General features: G+C 44.0%; 1 protein-coding gene across 1 annotated transcript in view; it reads left to right on the top strand.

Annotated features, from left to right (window-relative positions):
- Nucleotides 1-18,792, top strand: part of LOC134345056 (extracellular calcium-sensing receptor-like) — a 39,593-nt gene that overhangs the window by 6,718 nt on the left and 14,083 nt on the right. Inside the window, exons 3-4 of the mRNA XM_063045189.1 lie at nt 6,362-6,653; nt 11,630-12,433. Of these exons, the coding sequence (XP_062901259.1) occupies nt 6,362-6,653; nt 11,630-12,433 (1,096 nt within the window). The remainder of the gene's footprint in view (nt 1-6,361; nt 6,654-11,629; nt 12,434-18,792) is intronic.

The raw sequence follows: 18,792 nt of genomic DNA, 5'->3' as shown, positions 1-18,792 counted from the left end.
GCACTAGGAACTCCGTCAAAGGTCTTCGTATTATTGTTCCCTCGTGTTTGATTTCCCTCTGAATGACACAGGCCTGGTCTCTCGGAGGCAAATCCCTCCCACCACTAAGGATATCTGCAAGGAGCGCATCAACAAAAAAAGCAGCATCCATCATCGAGGATTCCCACCATCCAGACCATACTCTGGTCTCGTTGCTGCCTACGGAAAGGATATAAAGGGCATCTGGTCCCATGCCACCAGGTTCACTGACCGTTATTACTACCCTTCAACATCAGGCGCCGGAACCAGCATGGATAGCTTCACTCAGCTCAACACTGAACTGATTTCACAACATATGGATTCACTTTCAAGGACTCTACAACTCATGTTCTCAGTATCATTTACTTGCTTATTAATTTATAAATTTTTAGCAATTGTACAGTTTGTCTGAGATGTAAAGGGGCTTGGGAGTCCTTGTGCAGAACAATCTAAAGGTTAACTTGCAGCTAGAGTTGGTGATGAGGAAGGCAAATGCAACATTAACATTCTCCTCAAGAGATCTAGAATACAAGATCAGGGATGTAATGCTGAGGCTCTGTAAGGCATTGATGAGGCCTCACCCTGAGTATTGTGAACAGTGATGAGCTCCTCATCTAAGAAAAGATGTGCTGGCATTGGAGAGGGTCCAGGGGAGGTTCACAAGGATGATTCCAGGAATGAAAGGGTTAACATACGAGGACCATTTGATGGCTCTGGGTCTGTACTCACTAGAATTTAGAAGGGTGAGATCTAATTGAAGCCTTCCGAATGTTGAAAGGCCGAGACAGAGCAGATGTGGAAAGGTGGGCAGGGTGGGAGGGGGTGGTCTAGACAAGAGGGTACATCATTTAGAACAGAAATATGGAGAAAGAGGGTGGTGTATTTGTGGAATTTGTTACCACAGGCAGCTGTGGAGGCCAGGTCATTGGGTGTACTTAAGGCAGAGATTGACAGGTTCTTGGTTGGACACAGCATCAAATGTTACAGGGAGAAGGCTGGGGAGTAGGGCTGAGTGGGGGGACAATAGGAACAGCCATGGTCGAATGGCAGAGCAGACTCTTTAGACCAAATAGCCTAATTCTGCTCCCATGTCTCACCGTCTTCGTTTGTACATTGACTTTAGTCAGTCTTTGTGTGTAGTTTTTCATTGATTCCATTGTGTTCCTTTGTGCGACTGTGAATACAGTACTTGCAAGAAAATGAATCTCAGGGTATAGCTACGGTGATAATATGTTTACTTTGAACTTTGAAATCTGGCCACATTAATACTGACGCAGGTAATTCAATACTGCAAAGGGTATCTTCATGGTGTGGAGAATGGATTTGGTTGCTGTTTGCAAGGACTGAGAACACTAGATATAGGAGCAGAGTTTGGCTATTTGTCCCATCAGGTCTGCTCCACCATTTCATGTGGCAATTCATCCATTTTTCCTCTCAGCCAATCACCTGCGCTCCCCTCCACCAACTCCCTTCATGCCCTAACCAATCAAGAGTCCATCAACCTCTGCCTCACATATACCCAATGATTCGCCCTCGAAAGCTGCCTGTGGCAATGAATTCCACAGACTCACCACTCTCTGGCTAAAGAAATTCCTCCTCATCCCTGTTCTAAAAGGACACTGCTCTATTCTGAGGCTGTGTTCTCTATTCTTAGACTCTCCCACCATAAGAAATATCCTCTCCACATCCACTATCAAACCCTTTCACCATTTGGTAGGTTTCATCCTCATTCTTATGAGTTCTAGTAATTACAGGCCCAGAGTCATCAAACACTCTTCTCATAACAAGGCATTCAATCCTGAAATCATTTATGTGAACGTCCTTTGAACCCTCTCCAGTTTCAGCACATCCTGTCGAAGATAAGGGGCCCAAAACCACTCACAATACTCAAGTGAGGCCTCACCAGTGCTTTATAAAGTCTCAACATTACACCCTTGCTTTTATATGCTAGTTCTCTTGAAAGAAATCCTAACATTATATTTCCCTTCCTCACCACACACTCAACCTGCAAATTAAACTTTAGGAATCCTGCATGCCCATGTTCATATCATCTACAAACTTTGCAACAAAGCCAGTATCCAAATTATTGACATAAAGCAAAAAGAATCGGTCCCAACAAAGACCTCTATAAATCTCCACCAGTCACCAGCAGGCTCCCTTTGTTCCCATTCCTCACCACTGACTCAGCCTGCAAATTAACCTTTAGGGAATCCTGCACAAGGACTCCCAAGTGCCATTGTGCCTCCAGTTTTTGTATTTTCTCTTCATTTAGAAAATAGCCCACCCCCCTTAATTTCTTCTACCAAAATGCATGACCATACACTTCCCAACACTCTATTCCATCTACAACTTCTTTGCCCTTTCCCTTAATCTGTCCATGTCCTTCTGTCGTCTCTCTGCTTCCTCAAAAACGACCTGCCCATTCACTTGTCTTCATTCCTTCAGCAAGCTTTGCAACAAAACAATCAATTCCATCATGTAAATCATTAATGTACAGCATAAACAGAATCAGTGCCAAAAAAGACCACTGTGAAACGCCACTAGTCTCCAGCAGCCAGTCAGAAAAGGCTCCCTATATTCCCACTCTTTGCCTCCTGCCAATCAGCCACTGCTTTATCCATGCTAGAATCTTTCCTGTATCTTTCCATGGGCTCGTAGCTTAAGCAGCCTCAGGTGTTGCACCTTATCAAATGCCTTCTAAAAATCCAAGTACACAATACCAACTGATTCTCCTTCATCTATCCTGCTTGTTCTCCCTTCAAGGAATTCTAACTAACTTGTCAGACAAGATTTTCAAGGAAACCATGCTGACAATAGCCTGTTTTATCATGTGCCTTCAAGTATCCCAAAACTTCATCCTTAACAATTGACTCCAACATCTTCCCAAACACTTAGTTCAAACCAACTGGCCTATAATTTCCTTTTTTCTGCCTCTCTCCCTTCTTGAAGAGTAGAATGACATTTGTAATTTTCCAGTCTTCTGGAACCATTCCAGAATATAGTGATTCTTGAAAGATCATTATCAATGCCTCCACAATCTCTTCAGCCACCTCTTTCAGAACCCTGCAATGTACACCATCTGGTCCAGGTGACTTATCGACCTTCAGACCTTTCAGTTTATCAGGAACCTTCTTGTTAGTTATGATAATTTCACATACTTCATGCCCCCGACACCTGGAACTTCCATCATACTGCTAGTGTCTTCCACAGTGCAGCCTGATGCAAACTACTTACTCAGTTCATCTGCCATTTCCTTGTCCCTCATTACTACCTCTCCAGCATCATTTTCCAATGGTCTGATATCTATTCTTCTCTCTTTTTTACACTTTATGTATCTGAAGAAACTTCTGGTATCCTCTTAAATATTATTAGTTAGTTTCACCTTTACCTTCTTCATAACTTTTTTAGTTGTCTGCTGTTGATTTTTAAAAGCTTCCCAATCCTTTAACTTCCCACTAATTTGTGCTCTATTATATCTCCTCTCTTTGACATTTATGTTGGCTTTGACTTCTCTTTTTTTGGTTGTCTCATCTTGCCTTTAGAAAACATCTTTGTCTCTGGGATGTATGTATACTGTGTCTTCTGAATTGCTTCCAGAAATTTCTAACATTGCTGCTCTGCTATCATCCTGCCAGTGTTCTTTTCCAATCAATTTTGATAACTCCTGCCTCGTGCCTCTCTTTACTCCACTGCAAGAGCATAAAACCATAAGACATAGGAGCAGAATTAGCCCATTCAGTTCTGCCATTCCATCATAGTAGATCCCAGATCCCACTCAATCCCATGCATCTGCCTTCTCGCCATATCCTTTGATGCCCTGACCAGTCAGGAAAGGATCAACTTCTGCCTTAAATATACGCGCAGACTTGGCCTCCACCACAGTCTGCGGCAGAGCATTCCACAGATTCACTACACTCTGGCTAAAAAAATTCCTCCTTACTGTTCTAAAAGCACATCCCTCAATTTTGTGCCTGTGCCTTCTAGATCTGAATACCCCCACCATATCCTTTCCATATCCACCCTTTCTAGTCAGTATCTACAGATTTCCTCGTGTTTTAGTTCTTTCAACATTCAGTAGGCTTCAATAAGATCCCCTGCATTCTTTAAATTCCAGTGACTACAAGCCCAAAGCTGCCAAACACTCCTCATATTAACCCCTTCATTCCCAGAATCATCCTTATGAGCCACCTCTGGAATCTCTCCAATGACAAAATATCCTTTCTGAGATATGGGACCCAAAACTCTTGACAATACTCCAATTGTGGCCTGACTAGTGTCTTATAAAGATTCAGCATTATCTCCTTGCTATTATATTATATTCCCCTTGAAATAAATGACAACATTGCATTTGCCTTCTTTACCACAGACTCAACCTATAAATTAACCCTCTGGGAGTCTTGCACGAGGACTCCTTAGTCCCTCTGCACATATGATGTTTGAACTTTCTCCGCATTTCGATAATAGCCCACTCAATTGTTCCTCTTACCAAAATGCATTATCATACATTTCCCAACTGTATTCAATCTGCAACTTTTTTGCCCATTCTTCCAATTTGTCCAAATCCTGCTACAATCACATTGATCTCTCAGCACTACCTACCCCCCCCCACCTATCTTTGTATCATCCACAAACTTTCGCACAAAGCCATTAATTCCATTATCTAAATCATTGACAACCAAATTGTAAAGTAGCCGTTCCAATACTGGGGGCTTTCATTTGGTTCCTGGAAACTTAAAATTTAAAAAAAACACAGATGTTGTAAATCTGAAATTTTTAAAAAAGTGCAGGAAACTTTCAGCGAGGCAGGCAGCATCTGCAGAGAGAGAAACAGTTAACATTTCAGGTCGCAGACAGTCCATCAGAAATGATACGCAAATGATTCCGCAGATGCTGGAAATCTGAAGCAACAGCAGAAAGCTGCAGGAGCTCGCCGGTTAGGCAGCATCTATGGAAGGAAATGGGCAGTCGACTATTCCGGTCGTTACGGCAACTGTCAAGTTCCCTTCGCAGATGCTGCCAGAGCCGCTACATTTTTCCAGCTCTTAGTGTGTTGCTCTTTCATCAGAATTTTCATCTGAAAGTTAAAAAAACACCTATTAATGTTCACTGTTATGCTGACCTCAGACCAATAGAACAGGAACTCTGCTATCGTGCCCCCTTTACGCCAGACACAGTGCTTGTAGGGGAATCTGTCTTGCTTTGTTATGTACTTATTCCCTGGGGGAAATTTGATACCACCGCTGAATGTGATGAAAATGTATGAAAATTGGTGTATAGAAAAACTCTAAACGCAGCTTACTTTAATTGCTTTCTCCAAATTGTGCAGTTTAGAAAATCATATCCCTCTATTGAGTAAGGAACCTCATAGTTTATCAACACTTTGTCCCTGAAGGTGATACTAAGTTTGGGGCAAGTATTAGTTTCAGAATTAGAATTCCAATCAGCTCTAATATCACTGACATATGTCATGAAATAAGTTATTTTACGATAGTATTACAGTGTAATTCTTAAATACTGTAACTTACAAACATATACATATAAGATAAGTAGAGCAGAAGGGAGGAAAAATAGTGACGACATCTTCATGAGTTGCTTCATTGTCTGTTCAGAAATCTGATGGCGGAGGAGTAAAAGCTATTTCTAAAATGTCGAGTGTGTGTCTTCAGGCTCCTGTACCTCCTACTTGATGACGGTAATAAGAAGAAAGCATGTCCTTGGAGATGAGGGTACTTAATGATGGATGCCCCCTTTTTGAGGCATTACCTTTTGAAGATGTCTTCGATGCTGGAAAGGATAATGCCCATGATGGAGCTGGCTGAGTTTGCAACCCCCAGCAGTATTTTTTCCTGTGCAAGTGGCCTCTCCATACTCGATTCTTAATTGAATTACTCATTGACTTTCCGCTGAAACAACACAGACAAACTACTGGAGGAACTCGGCAAATCAGGCAGCACCTATAGAGGGGAATGTACAGGCATTTTAGTGTGTCCTGTTCAAGGGATTTCCCTGTCTGTATAATCTCATATGTTTATTGTTTTACTTTTTTTTTAAATTTAGACATACAGCACGGTAACAGGTGTTTCCGTCCCTTCGAGCCCATGCCGCCCAATTACATCCAAATGACCAATTAACCCATACGTCTTTGGACTGTGGGAGGAAACCAAAGCACCCGGAGGAAACCCACATGGTCACGGGGAGAACGTACAGACAGCGGTGGGAATTGAATCCCAGTCGCTGGTGCTGTAAAGCCAGGCGCTGACCGCTGTGCTACCGTGCGTCTTTCAATCAAACATCACTTCCGTTTGCAGTGCATAACTTCTGGCGTTGTCTGTCTGTCTCGCAGTTTTGATTTCTCGCAGTTCCAGTTCGCCCAGACCATGATTTACACCATCGAGGAAATAAACAGGAATCAGACCCTTCTGCCCAACATTACCCTGGGATATCAGATCCACGACGGCTGCGGGGACCCGGCGATGTCAACCAAAGTGACCACGCTGCTTATTAGCGGACAGGAGGAGACCCTTGCCGACGTGAAGTGCAAGACTACCACCAACATCCCAACCATAGTTACGGACGCGGAGTCCATGCAGTCCGTGGCGGTAGCGAGAGTCATTACCCCCTTCAACATTACGATGGTAGGAAACTCAATTACCTCTTTTTGCATTCTGGAAATATTCACATCTATTCTGGCTGTTTCAATTCATAGAATATATCATAAGCGAACACAGACAGGTACTTGGTACACAATGTTGTGCCAAAATTATTAAAATAGCAATTAAATGCCAAACTAAACTGATCCTTGCTGCCTACATAAAGTCCATATACTTTCAGTCATGTACCCAATAAAGTGGCCACTGAGTGTATGTCTGCTGAGTTGGTCTGCTGTAACCCTTCCTCTTCAAGATTTGGTGTGTTGTGCATTCAGGGATGCACTTCTGAATACCACAGTGGTAATGCCTGGTTACCTGAGTGTCTGTCACCTTCCTGTCAGCTTGAACCAGTCTATGTCCATAAAACATAGGATAGGATTAGGTCTATCAGCGCATCGAATCTGCTCCATTTCCCTCTCAACCCCATTTATCCTGTCTTCTCCACTGACTTGACCTCTCTCAAGGTGTTTTTGCCCACAGAACTGCCACTCACTGGATTTGTGTGTGTGTGTGCTTTTGCACCAGTTACTGTAAATTCTAGAGACTGTGCGTGAAAATCCCAGGGAATTAGCAGTTTCTGAGATACTCAAACTACCCCATCTGGCACCAATAATCATTCCACAATCAAAGTCACTTAGATTATATTTCTTCCCGATTCTGTTATTTGGTCTGAACAACTGCCTTCTCCCCATACCCTTCGATGCCCTGACTAATCAAGAACCTATCTATCTCTGCTTTAAATGCACCCAATGACTTGACCTCCACAGTCACTCGTGGCAACAAATTCCACAGATTTACCACCCTCTGACTAAACTAATTTTCTCCCCTACCATGAGAAATAACTTTGCCATATCTAATATTCAGAATGTTTCTATGAGATCCCCCCTCATTCTGCTGAACTCCAGGGAATACAGCCCAAGAGCTGCCAGATGTTCCTCATACGGTAACCCTTTCATTCCTGGGATCATTCTCGTGAATCTTCTCTGAACCCTCACCAATGTCAGTATATCCTTTCTAAAATAAGGAGCCTAAAACTGAACCTCAACATCACATCCCTGCTCTTATATTCTATACCTCTAGAAATGAATGCCAACATTGCATTCGCCTTCTTCACCACCAACTCAACCTGGAGGTTAACCTTTAAGGTATTCTGTACAAGGACTCCCAAGTCCCTTTGCATCTCTGCATTTTGAGTTCTCTCTCCACCTAAATAATAGTCTGCCCATTTATTTCTTCCTCCAAAGTGCATGACCATACACTTTCCAACATTGTATTTCATTTCCACTTGTTTGCCCATTCCTCTAAACTATCTAAGTCTCTCTGCAGGCTCTCTGTTTCCTCAACTCTACCTGCTCCTCCACCTATCTTTGTATCATTGGTAAATTTAGTCACAAATCCATTAATCCCATAGTCCAAATCATTGACATACATTGTAAATATCAGTGGTCCCAACACTGACTCCTGTGGAATTCCACAGCCAGCTAGATTAGGATCCCTTTATTCCCACTCTCTGTTTCCTGCCCATCAGCCAATGTTCCACTATGCTAGTAACTTCCCTGAAATTCCATGGGCTGTTATCTTGCTAAGCAGCCTCCTGTATGGCACCTTGTCAAAGGCCTTCTGAAAATCCAAGTACACCACATCCACTGCATCTCCTTTGTCTACCCTGCTTGTAATTTCCTCAAAAAAATTCCACCCATCCAACCGGCTCATGGACTGTCCCATGTCCATCAGGGAGGAGGCTGTGTCACATCCACACCAGGACCACCAGGCTCAAAAGCATTTTCCCAACCAGTAATGTTGATTTACACATCAACACCCCGCACCACAACTGTTTTACAATTCTCTGTCAGAATCACCGCATGTATAGACACATCTGTGCCTACTACCACTTAATGGACGTACAATCAATCTATGTACAGTATATAAGCTACGTACTAAAGTCTATTTGTTGTATTGTTTCGTTCTCCTTTACACGTATGTAATGGAAATTACATTAAACAATCTTGAATATCAAAAGGCTTCCATGGCGAGCCTCCACACGTTAGATACTGGGGGGAGATTTTTAGTTAGAGAGGGGCATAGATAGGGTAGGTCGTTGGAGTCTTTCCTGAGAGGTGAAATTGTCAAATATGGCTGGGTGTGCATTTTAACTGGGCGGGGTGGAGGCTTAATGGAGATTTACCAGGCATATTTTCTTTTTACGACAAGAATGCTGAATGCCCTGAATGTGTCAACAAATTACCAAACGGAAAACGAACCCCAGAACAATACCTCACCATACTGTTTGTTCTTTTTCTGCCCTATTACTTAATTCATATACAGAGATATGTACACAGTTTGCATGTATGTTTCTTTGTCTATTTTCTGTTTGTTTACTTGTCTATTCATTTATTTATTATTTTTTTCTCAGCTCAAGCTGATAAAACCTGAGGTACAGGCATAGCCGAGCACACTCAATTGTCAATTGCTAGGAATTTCAGACTATTCTAGTGGTGTTTAGTATTGTGGCTTTCTGAAGATTTACATAGATATTGCTGTGTAGCCCTAATTGTTTCATGCTATTGTGTCGTGCCTTTGGGATGACACCAGTTGCAGATATTACTATCGAGGCAATGTATACCCTGTTCATATTCCAAAGTCTTTCACTTTCCTCTTTTAATTCAGCATATTTGTGGCGTTTTTCACTTCTTGATTTCTGTAAGTTCTGTGTGTTTGGAATGGCTGTATCTATTAAGTATGTTGTTCTTGCTTGTTTAACCTGTATTAATATATCTGGGCGGTTATTATGGATTTTCATCTGCAATAACTGATTGGTCATAATATAATTTGTGTATTCTGACTCTAAAACTGGATCAGGCTTGTATTTATTATTATTTTATTATGATTATGAGGACACGCAGTCCCCATTTATTGTCATTTAGTAATGCATGCATTAAGAAATGATAATATGTTTTTCCAGAATGATATCACGAAAACGCTTGACAAACCGACTTAAAAACTAACAAAAACCACATAATTATAACATATAGTTACAACAGTGCAAAGCAATACCGTAATTTGATAAGAACAGATCATGGCACAGTAAAAGTCTCAAAGTCTCTCGAAACTCCCATCATCTCACGCAGACTGTAAACCTCCAAAGCCGCCAATTTGCCGATGCAGCATCCTGGAAGCATCCGACCACAGTTCAACTCCGTTCATCCAAAAAACTCCGAGCCTCCAACCCACCTCTTCGACACAGAGCACCATCTCTACCGAGCGCTTCGACCCCGGCCCTGGCAACAGGCAATATGCAAAGCCGAGGATTTGGGGCCTTCGTCTCCAGAGATTCTCAATCGCACAGTAGCAGCGGCAGCGAAGCGGGCATTTCAGAAGTTACTCCAGATGTTCGTCTGTGCTTCTCACGGCTGTTATTATCATCATTATTATTATTATAACTAATAGTAATTATTTTTGTATTGCGCTGTCCTGCTGCTGCAAAACAACAAATTTCAGGACCTACACCAGTAACATTAAACCTGATTCTGATTTTGCCTAGGGAAGTGGTGGAAGTAGATATGACACTGGCGATCACAGGGCATTTAAGCAGGCACACGAGCAGGCAGAGAAAGGAGAGGTAGAGACTACGTGCAGGCAAATGGCATTCGTTTAGATTGGCATCCCAGGGTCATACAGATAGAGTGGGCCGAAGGGCCTGTTCCTGTATTGTACTGTGCTCAGTTCACTGCTGTCAGTCTGTGACCTCCCTGCTGAATGTCCGGGTGGTTACTCCATCCCTGGTCTACATTGCCTGACTCCTTGTGTCGACCTCTCCTTTGCCTGCCTCAGCGAGTTGTCTCCCGTTCCTTATTTACACCTTTCGGTTAGCAGGTTCTTCTTGGAGGCGCAAAAGATTGCAGATTGTGAAAGCCAGAGCAACACACAGTCTGCTGGAGGATCTTAGCGAGTCGCGTGGTGCCTGTGTGGATGAAGGAAAGGAACCAGCAACGTCTTAGAACAAACCCCTGCTCCAGCTTGCAACCCGAAACGTCAGCAATTCCTTCAGCAGATTGCTTGTTGCTTCAGATTTCAACATCTGCAGTCTCTTGTGTCTCAAGGTTCAACAATAGAATGTCATTTCCAATACTCGGGTGTAAAGGAGAACGAAATAACTCTTACTTTGAATCCAATGCAACAGAGAAAAACACAATAAGATAAAGGCAACACACAGAAAATGCTGAACGATATCAGCAGGACAGGCAGCATCAATAGAAATGAATGAACAGTCCTCGTTTCGGGCCGAGACCCTTCTTCAGGACTGGAGAGGAAGAAGGAAGACACCATAATGAAAAGATGGGGGCGGGGAGGGAAGGAAGGTGGCTGGAAGGTGATAGGTGAAGTCACATGGGTAGGAAAGGTAACGGGCTGGAGAGGAAGCAATCAGATAGGAGAGGAGAGTGGGCCATAAGAGAAAGGGAAAGATGAGGGGATCCTGGGGAGGTGATAGGTAGGAGAGAAGAAATAAGCAGCCAGAATGGAGAATAGAAGAAGAGGGAAGGAAAAAGGAAAATTTATTATTTTTGTACTGGAAGGAGAATTCGATATAAACAGCACCAGGTTGGGGACTACACGGATAAAATAAGACAGAGAACACAATAAATACATAAAATAGCTTACCTACATTGGTTCTACACCCATAAACTGACTCTAGGCACAGGAGTGTCTGTACATAAGGTGACTGACAGGAAATGACAAAGTAGTGGTGGTTGGGGGTGTAGAGGGGTGGGTTAGTGGGTGGAGGTGTTGGTCAGCCTTCCTGCTTGGGGAAAGGAACTGTTCTTCAGTCTGGTGGTCCTGGTTTGGATGCTACTTAGCCTCCTCCCAGATGGAAGTGGGAGAAAGATTCCGTGAGCAGGGTGGGTGCCAGGGTTCAGATCCAATCTTCAAACTTCTCATTTCACTTTTGCTTACACCTCCAGTTTAGTTATTCCTCGGCATATGACTACCTCAACAACATGTACGAGTTCCCAACCTTTTTCCGAACCATTCCAAACGACTATCACCAGGTGGACGGTCTAGCCCAGCTTGTCAAGTACTTTGGGTGGAATTGGATTGGGACAATAAGGAGCAACTCCACCTATGGTGCCTTGGCCATGGACGAGATCACCAAGAGTATGCAGAGCCTCGGCATTTGTATCGCGTTTTCGGTGGCGGTGCATAAGACTGACTCCAAAGCCAAGCTTCAGAGCCTCATCAACACCATCAAGCAAGCCAGGACGAAAATCGTCGTTGCCTTCGTTGCTCAGGCAGACATGGCTGTTCTGCTCCGGGAAGTTGTCCGCCAGAACGTGACGGGGATCCAGTGGATTGGTAGTGAGTCATGGATCACAATGCCTAACCTCTCTCCTGAGGAAGCGACTAGATTCCTGGCTGGGACAGTGGGCTTTGCTGTCCCCAGGACCACGCTACCAGGACTGAAGGAATTCCTCCTTCAGGTCCATCCTTCCAAGTATCCAGGGAATGTCTTCGTGACCGAATTCTGGGAAACCACCTTTGAATGTTTCTTCGAGAAGCCGGAAAACTACAGTAGTTCGGAGAGTGGGGCTCTGGCTAAACTGTGCACTGGCAAGGAAAATTTGGAAGAAGTAGATAACCAGTACACAGATGTGTCACAGCTGAGGATCGCGTACAATGTCTACAAAGCGGTGTACGCAATAGCACATTCACTAAACAACATGCTGGTGAAGACAAACTTTACCTTCTCACGCCTTGACCTATGGGAGGTAAGATGTTTTAATTTTCCAAAGATTGTATTTTTCATGATGTTTTCATGTGCGTTTCTGGAAAAAAAAGATTCCAACTCCTTCAGCCCATTGTCTCCTCTACCTCTTACCTCCCAGCCTCTGTCACTATTCCCACCCTCCCTTCCTCCATCTGCCTATCATCACTCCTCACCTGGATCCACCCATCACCTCCCAGCCTCTGTCACTATTCCCACTCTCCCCTCCTCCATCTGCCCATCACCTTCCTCACCTGGATCCACCCATCACCTCCCAGCCTCTGTCACTATTCCCACTCTCCCCTCCTCCATCTGCCCATCACCTCTCCTCACCTGGATCCATCCATCACCTCCCAGCCTCGGTCACTATTCCCACTCTCCCCTCCTCCATCTGCCTATCGTCACTCCTCACCTGGATCCACCCATCACCTCCCAGCCTCTGTCACTATTCCCACTCTCCCCTCCTCCATCTGCCTCTCTCCTCTTCACCTGGATCCACCCATCACCTCCTAGCCTCTGTCACTATTCCCACTCTCCCCTCCTCACCTGGATCCACCCGTCACCTTCCAGCCTCTGTCACTATTCCCACTCTCCCCTCCTCCATCTGCCCATCACCTCCCAGCCTCTGTCACTATTCCCACTCTCCCCTCCTCCATCTGCCCATCACTCCCCCTCACCTGGATCCACCCATCATCTCCCAGCCTCCGTCACTATTCTCAGTCTCCCCTCCTCCATCTGTCCATCACACACCCCTTCACCTGGATTGACCTTTGTTCTAAGATGGGCCCACCATCTGGACCATGCCAGTTACCATCCAGCAGGAGGCACAGAAGCTTGAACTCCCACACCACCAGGCTCAAGAATAGCTCTAATTTGTTCTAATTGTGCAGTTTCCTGTAAAATGTTTACATAGTTTAGTGTAGCCGTTAACGTAACACTATTACAGTGCCAGTGAAGGGGGTTCAATCCCTAAACTGTCTGTAAGGAGTTTGTACCTTCTTGGCATGTGTTTTCTCCAGGTGCTCCAGTTTCCTCCCAAAATCCAAAAGTAGAGTTAATAGGTTAACTAGTTACAGGGTGTCAATGGACGCCATGGACTTATTGGGCCTGAAAGGCTTGTTACCATGTTATATTTCTTTGAAGAATGTGTAGTTTGTTTTGCTTGTGAATGCTGATAATCTGTTATTATGAGCCTGTGATGCTGCTGCAAGTAAGTTTTTCACTTCACCTGCTCATACACAGACTTGTGCAGATGGCAATTTCAAAGTTAATTTATTATTAAAATACATATACGTCACTCTATGCAACCCCGGGATTCATTCTCTTGTGGGCATTCACAGTAGATACAATGGAACACAATAGAATCAATGAAAAACTACACAATCAGACTGACAACCAATGTGCTAATGACACCAAATTCTGCAAATACAAAAGAAAGACAAGATCTTGATAACAAAGAAACAGATAAGAATGAATACTGAGAATGAGTTGTAGAGTTATTGAAAATGAATCCATTGGTCCATAAGCTAATGTCCATAGACTTTGACTTTGACTTTGACTTTCACTTGCAGCACTTGCTCTATCCTTCACTTCATCATTTTGAAGTTCAAAGTGCAAAGTAAATTTATTATCGAGTACATGCTCTATATGTCACCGCATACAACCCTGAGATTCCTTTTCTCATGGGTATGCTCAGCAAATACAATAACCATAATAGAATCATTAAAAGACCACACCCAACAGGGCAGACAACCAGTGTGCAAAAGGCAGCAACCTGTGCAAATGCAAAAGGAAAAAATAAATAAATAAACAAACAAACAAACAAGCAATAAATATCAAGAACATGAGAGGAAGCGTCCTTAAAAGTGTGTCCACAGTTGGTGGGAACATTTCAATAATGAGGCAAGTGAAGTTATCTCTCTGGCTCAAGAATCTGATGGCTGAGGGGCAATAACTGTTCCCGAACCTGATGGTGTGAGTCCTGAGGCTCTTGTACCAATTTCCTGGTGGCAGCAGCGAGAAGGGAGCATATCCTGGGTGGTGGAGGTCCCTAATGATGGACACTGCTTTCCTGCAACAACACTATAATGGCTACATCTCACCTCTTTCACTCCAGAAGAAGCGTCTGGACCAAAACACCAACTCCATTTCTCACCTCAGATGCCACTCCTGACCTATTGAGTTCCTCCAGCAGATTGTTTGTTGATCCAGATTCCAGCATCTGCAGTCTTCTTTGTCTCTTCTGTAGTTTTTAATTATTGCAAGTCATCCCAGACTTTGGATCAATTTGATGTTTTCTAACACCTGGAAGGGAAGTTCATCCTCCCCATTAACACGGACCTGCCCTTGATAAATTGGGTACAAAAGTCAAAGTCAAGTTTCCATGTATGCACAGATGCAATGAAAAACTTGTTTGCAGCAGTATCACAGACATATAGCACCGTATACGCAACATTCACAAGGAAAGTATATGTTTTATAAGAAACACAATTAGAACCAAAAAAGTCCATTGTAATGGTGGTTGCTCATCATGTCCGCTGCTGGCTGGAAATTTGTGCAGGGAAGTTATTGAAGGGAAAATCTGTTGCACTGGAGCAGTTCCACTGTCTTGACCTCAAAAGTCCAGGTCCAGTGGTATGAACTTCCTTGGATGTAGAAGATGAATGACTAGGACATTTTCTGTGCCTTGGCATGCCCTTTGCTCTCCACAGACAGTTGCGGTGCACCTTCCAGGGTTTTGGATCTCATTGTAGATCTCATCCACTCAGAGCACCGGATCTGACTTCACAAGTTAGGACAGGCATGTCCCTTTCTCAACCAGGGTACGAGGACCCTGGCTACTCTCACCTGCTTTAGCCCACCTGTCAAAGCAGTTTACTGGGGTGTGGCCACTGTCGCATATAAACAGCTACTTGGGAGTCACAAATGAGAGCTGAGTGTCTGCTGGGGATTGCTTCAGAATGGACATGACAAGCCCCTTCACCAGAGGTGCTACCCTTCCCTGGAAACCCCGTTCAACCCTCATTGTAATACAAAGTGGCCAGAGTGATCACAGTGTTGCTGTAATGATGCAGTGATTAGAGTTGTGCCAGTGGGTTCAAGAAACAAATGGCTGAAGGGAAATAGTTGCTCTTGAATCTTGGCTCTACAGCTGTGGTGCCTTCCTGTATACCTGGCATGAAATTCCTTGAAGGAGGCAATCTTGCAACACTTCACTGTTAGACTTCAGCATCAGACTGTTACTCTGTTAGATGCCACCATCATCGTCATCATCATCATCGTCACCATCAATATCATTGTCATCATCAATATCATCATCATCATCATAGAAACATAGAAAACAGGTGCAGAAGTAGGCCATTCGGCCCTTTGAGCCTGCACCGCCATTCAGTGTGATCATGGCTGATCATCCAACTCAGAACCCTGTACCTGTCTTCTCTCCACACCCCCTGATCCCTTTAGCCACAAGGGCCATATCTAACTCCCTCTTAACTATAGCCAATAAACTGGCCTCAACTGTTTCCTGTGGCAGAGAATTCCACAGATTCATCACTCTCCATGTGAAGAAGTTTTTCCTCATTTCGGTCCTAAAAGGCTTCCCCTTTATCCTTAAACTGTGACCCCTCGTTCTGGACTTCCCCAACATCGGGAACAATCTTCCTGCATCTAGCCTGTCCAATCCCTTTAGAATTTTATACGTTTCAATAAGATCCCCCCTCAAACTTCTAAATTCCAGCAAGTATAAGCTTAATCGATCCAGTCTTTCATCATACAAAAGTCCTGCCATCCCAGAAATCAATCTGATGATATGCTCTGTCATGTGACATGGGCAATCATGGTTTTTGACCATGATTGTTCTTGGCAAAATTTTCTACAAAATTGTTATGCCATTTCCCTCTTCTGAGCAGTGTCTTTACAGGACCTGTGACCCCAGCCATTATCAATACCCTTCAGAGATTGCCTGGCTGGTGCCAGTAGTCACATCGCCAGGACTTGTGATACGCACCAGCTGCTCATACGACCAACCTGCTCCCGTGGCTTCATGTGACCCTGATCGGAGGTGAGGGGAGGCCAAGCAGGGGCTACACATTGCCCAAAGGTGCCCTGCAGGCTAGCGGAGCAAAGAAGCACCTTACACCTCCTTTGGTAGAGACGTATCTCCACCCCGTTACCCGTGATGCCATCACATGAGTGTAAGCCCAGCTCCTGTGTCATTTTGGGTTGACAGGAGCATCCAGGGAATCCGTGAGCTCAACTTATTTGATAAAACAGTCTATAAAAATAACTAAACACAACAGCTGCTGGAAATCCGAAATAAAGTCAGAAAATGCTGGAAATCCTGAGGAGTCAAGTAGCATCTGCGGAGAGAAAAGCAAACAGCGTTTCAGGTCCAAGACCTTTCATTGACAGATAAAGCAGCCTAATGGCAATCTATTGATGACTGAAGATAATTCAGAATCATTCCCTACATATTATCCCAGTGCAGGTCTATGGAAGCGGTCCCCAACCACCGGGCCGCGAGGAAACGATATGATTTGGCGATATGAGTCAGCTGCATCTTTCCTCATTCCCTGTCACGCGCACTGTTGAGCCAATACGCATGCGAGGTCATTACCCGCGCGTCATCCATGTCAGCGCGGGAAGAAGATCAACTCCTCGAGCTTGCAAATGACGGTGGGCTGAGAAGTATGTTTGACATAACATCTCTGCCGGCATTCCGGATCAAAGTCAAGGCTAAATATCCTGAGATAGCCGGGAAAGCACTGAAAACGTTGCTTCCATTTCCAACATATCTCTGCAATGAATGCAACGAAAACCAAATTGCGAAATAGACCGGACATAAGGAACCTCCTTCGAGTATCGCTGTCTCCCATCACCCCTCGATGGGGCCGTCTTGTTGCAGGGAAACAAGCCCAGGGCTCCCACTGATTCAGCGATATTGGTGTGTTGCAATGATTTTATATGTTCATAAGGGGAAAATATGTGCTGTGTGTTTAATATCCAAACGTTACTTAAAATGTTATGATGCTATTGACTTATAATATAATAATTATATAATAATTACAGCACGGAAACAGGCTATCTCTGCCCATCTAGTCGGTGCCGAACGCTACTCTCACCGACCTGCACTTAGCCCATAACCCTCCATTCCTTTCCTGTCCATATACCTATCCAATTTTTCTTTAAATGATAATGTCGAACCTGCCTCTACCACTTCTACTGGAAGTTTGTTCAACACTTTGTTCAGCTCCCCTGATAATTGACTTACCGCTATATTCATGCGAGGAAAATATGCGCTGTGTGTTTAATATTAAATTCGTTAGATAAACCCTTTTAGAAACGAAATTGAGTATATTAGCCACTTTTCACCGATATTCCGGTCGTGATTAACACCACCTCCCGCCCTCCCCCGAACAGAATCGCCGAAAACGATCTATAGAAAAAATGGGTACCTACATGCATGCGCAAATCACGCATGCGCACTTGTACCCGCGCAAGGCTTCATGGTCATTGTAGTCTCGTAAACAACGTATATGACTGCTACTTTTGTCCGTTGGCAACCCTACCCGCCCCCCCGAGTCGGCCGGTCCGCAAAAATATTGTCAATATGAAACCGGTCCGCAGTGCAAAAAAGGTTGGAGACCCCTGGTCTATGGGATAGGGCTGATTAATAGTTCCGCACAGACTAGATGGGCTGAAGGGCCTGTTTCTGTGTTGTTCTGTTCTATGACTCTGTCTCTAAAATGGCCAATTTTGGTGGTGTTCCTGGTGCTCTGGGCGGAACCAAATGCAGAATTAATTTAAAAATTGGATTTAGGTTTATGGGTTTTACTGATCCTCATAAAAATTACATGGAAGATTAGGTGGAAATTTGATGCCAAGATTTATCAGCTGCAACTTCCATTCCAGTGCCAGTTTCCTCTGTTAGGAGAAGAAGGTTCATACAGAAGTCTTTTTGGGGGATTAAATTCCTCCAGTCTCACCCAGACAGAAATTTGCTCCCCAAAGTGTGCAGTTGGCAATCCCAGTTCAACGGCTCCTCTCCAAATCCTACAAACAAAATTGTCACATACACAATAAATCTCAGTCTTGTCTCCTCCTTCATATTTTCTCATGATAGTGAAGATCTGCACTTGAAGTGATCCCCTTGCCCTGCTAATTTTACATGTAGTATTCCTTTCAAGTTCCGCAGGGTTCTACCACCCGGGGCGATACACAGCACATGTGTTTCTGGAATGTGGGTGATGACCGGACAGCCATTCATTCATTCATTGAGAGAATGGACAATCTCCTCACAGACAGCACAGGAGTGAATTCAGGGAGCTGCAACTGGCAATTTAGTGCACATTCCAATGCTTAACC

This window comes from Mobula hypostoma, chromosome 4, assembly GCF_963921235.1.
Source record: "Mobula hypostoma chromosome 4, sMobHyp1.1, whole genome shotgun sequence".
Lineage (NCBI taxonomy): Eukaryota > Metazoa > Chordata > Chondrichthyes > Myliobatiformes > Myliobatidae > Mobula > Mobula hypostoma.
This window is presented reverse-complemented; position numbering and strand designations above follow the sequence as displayed.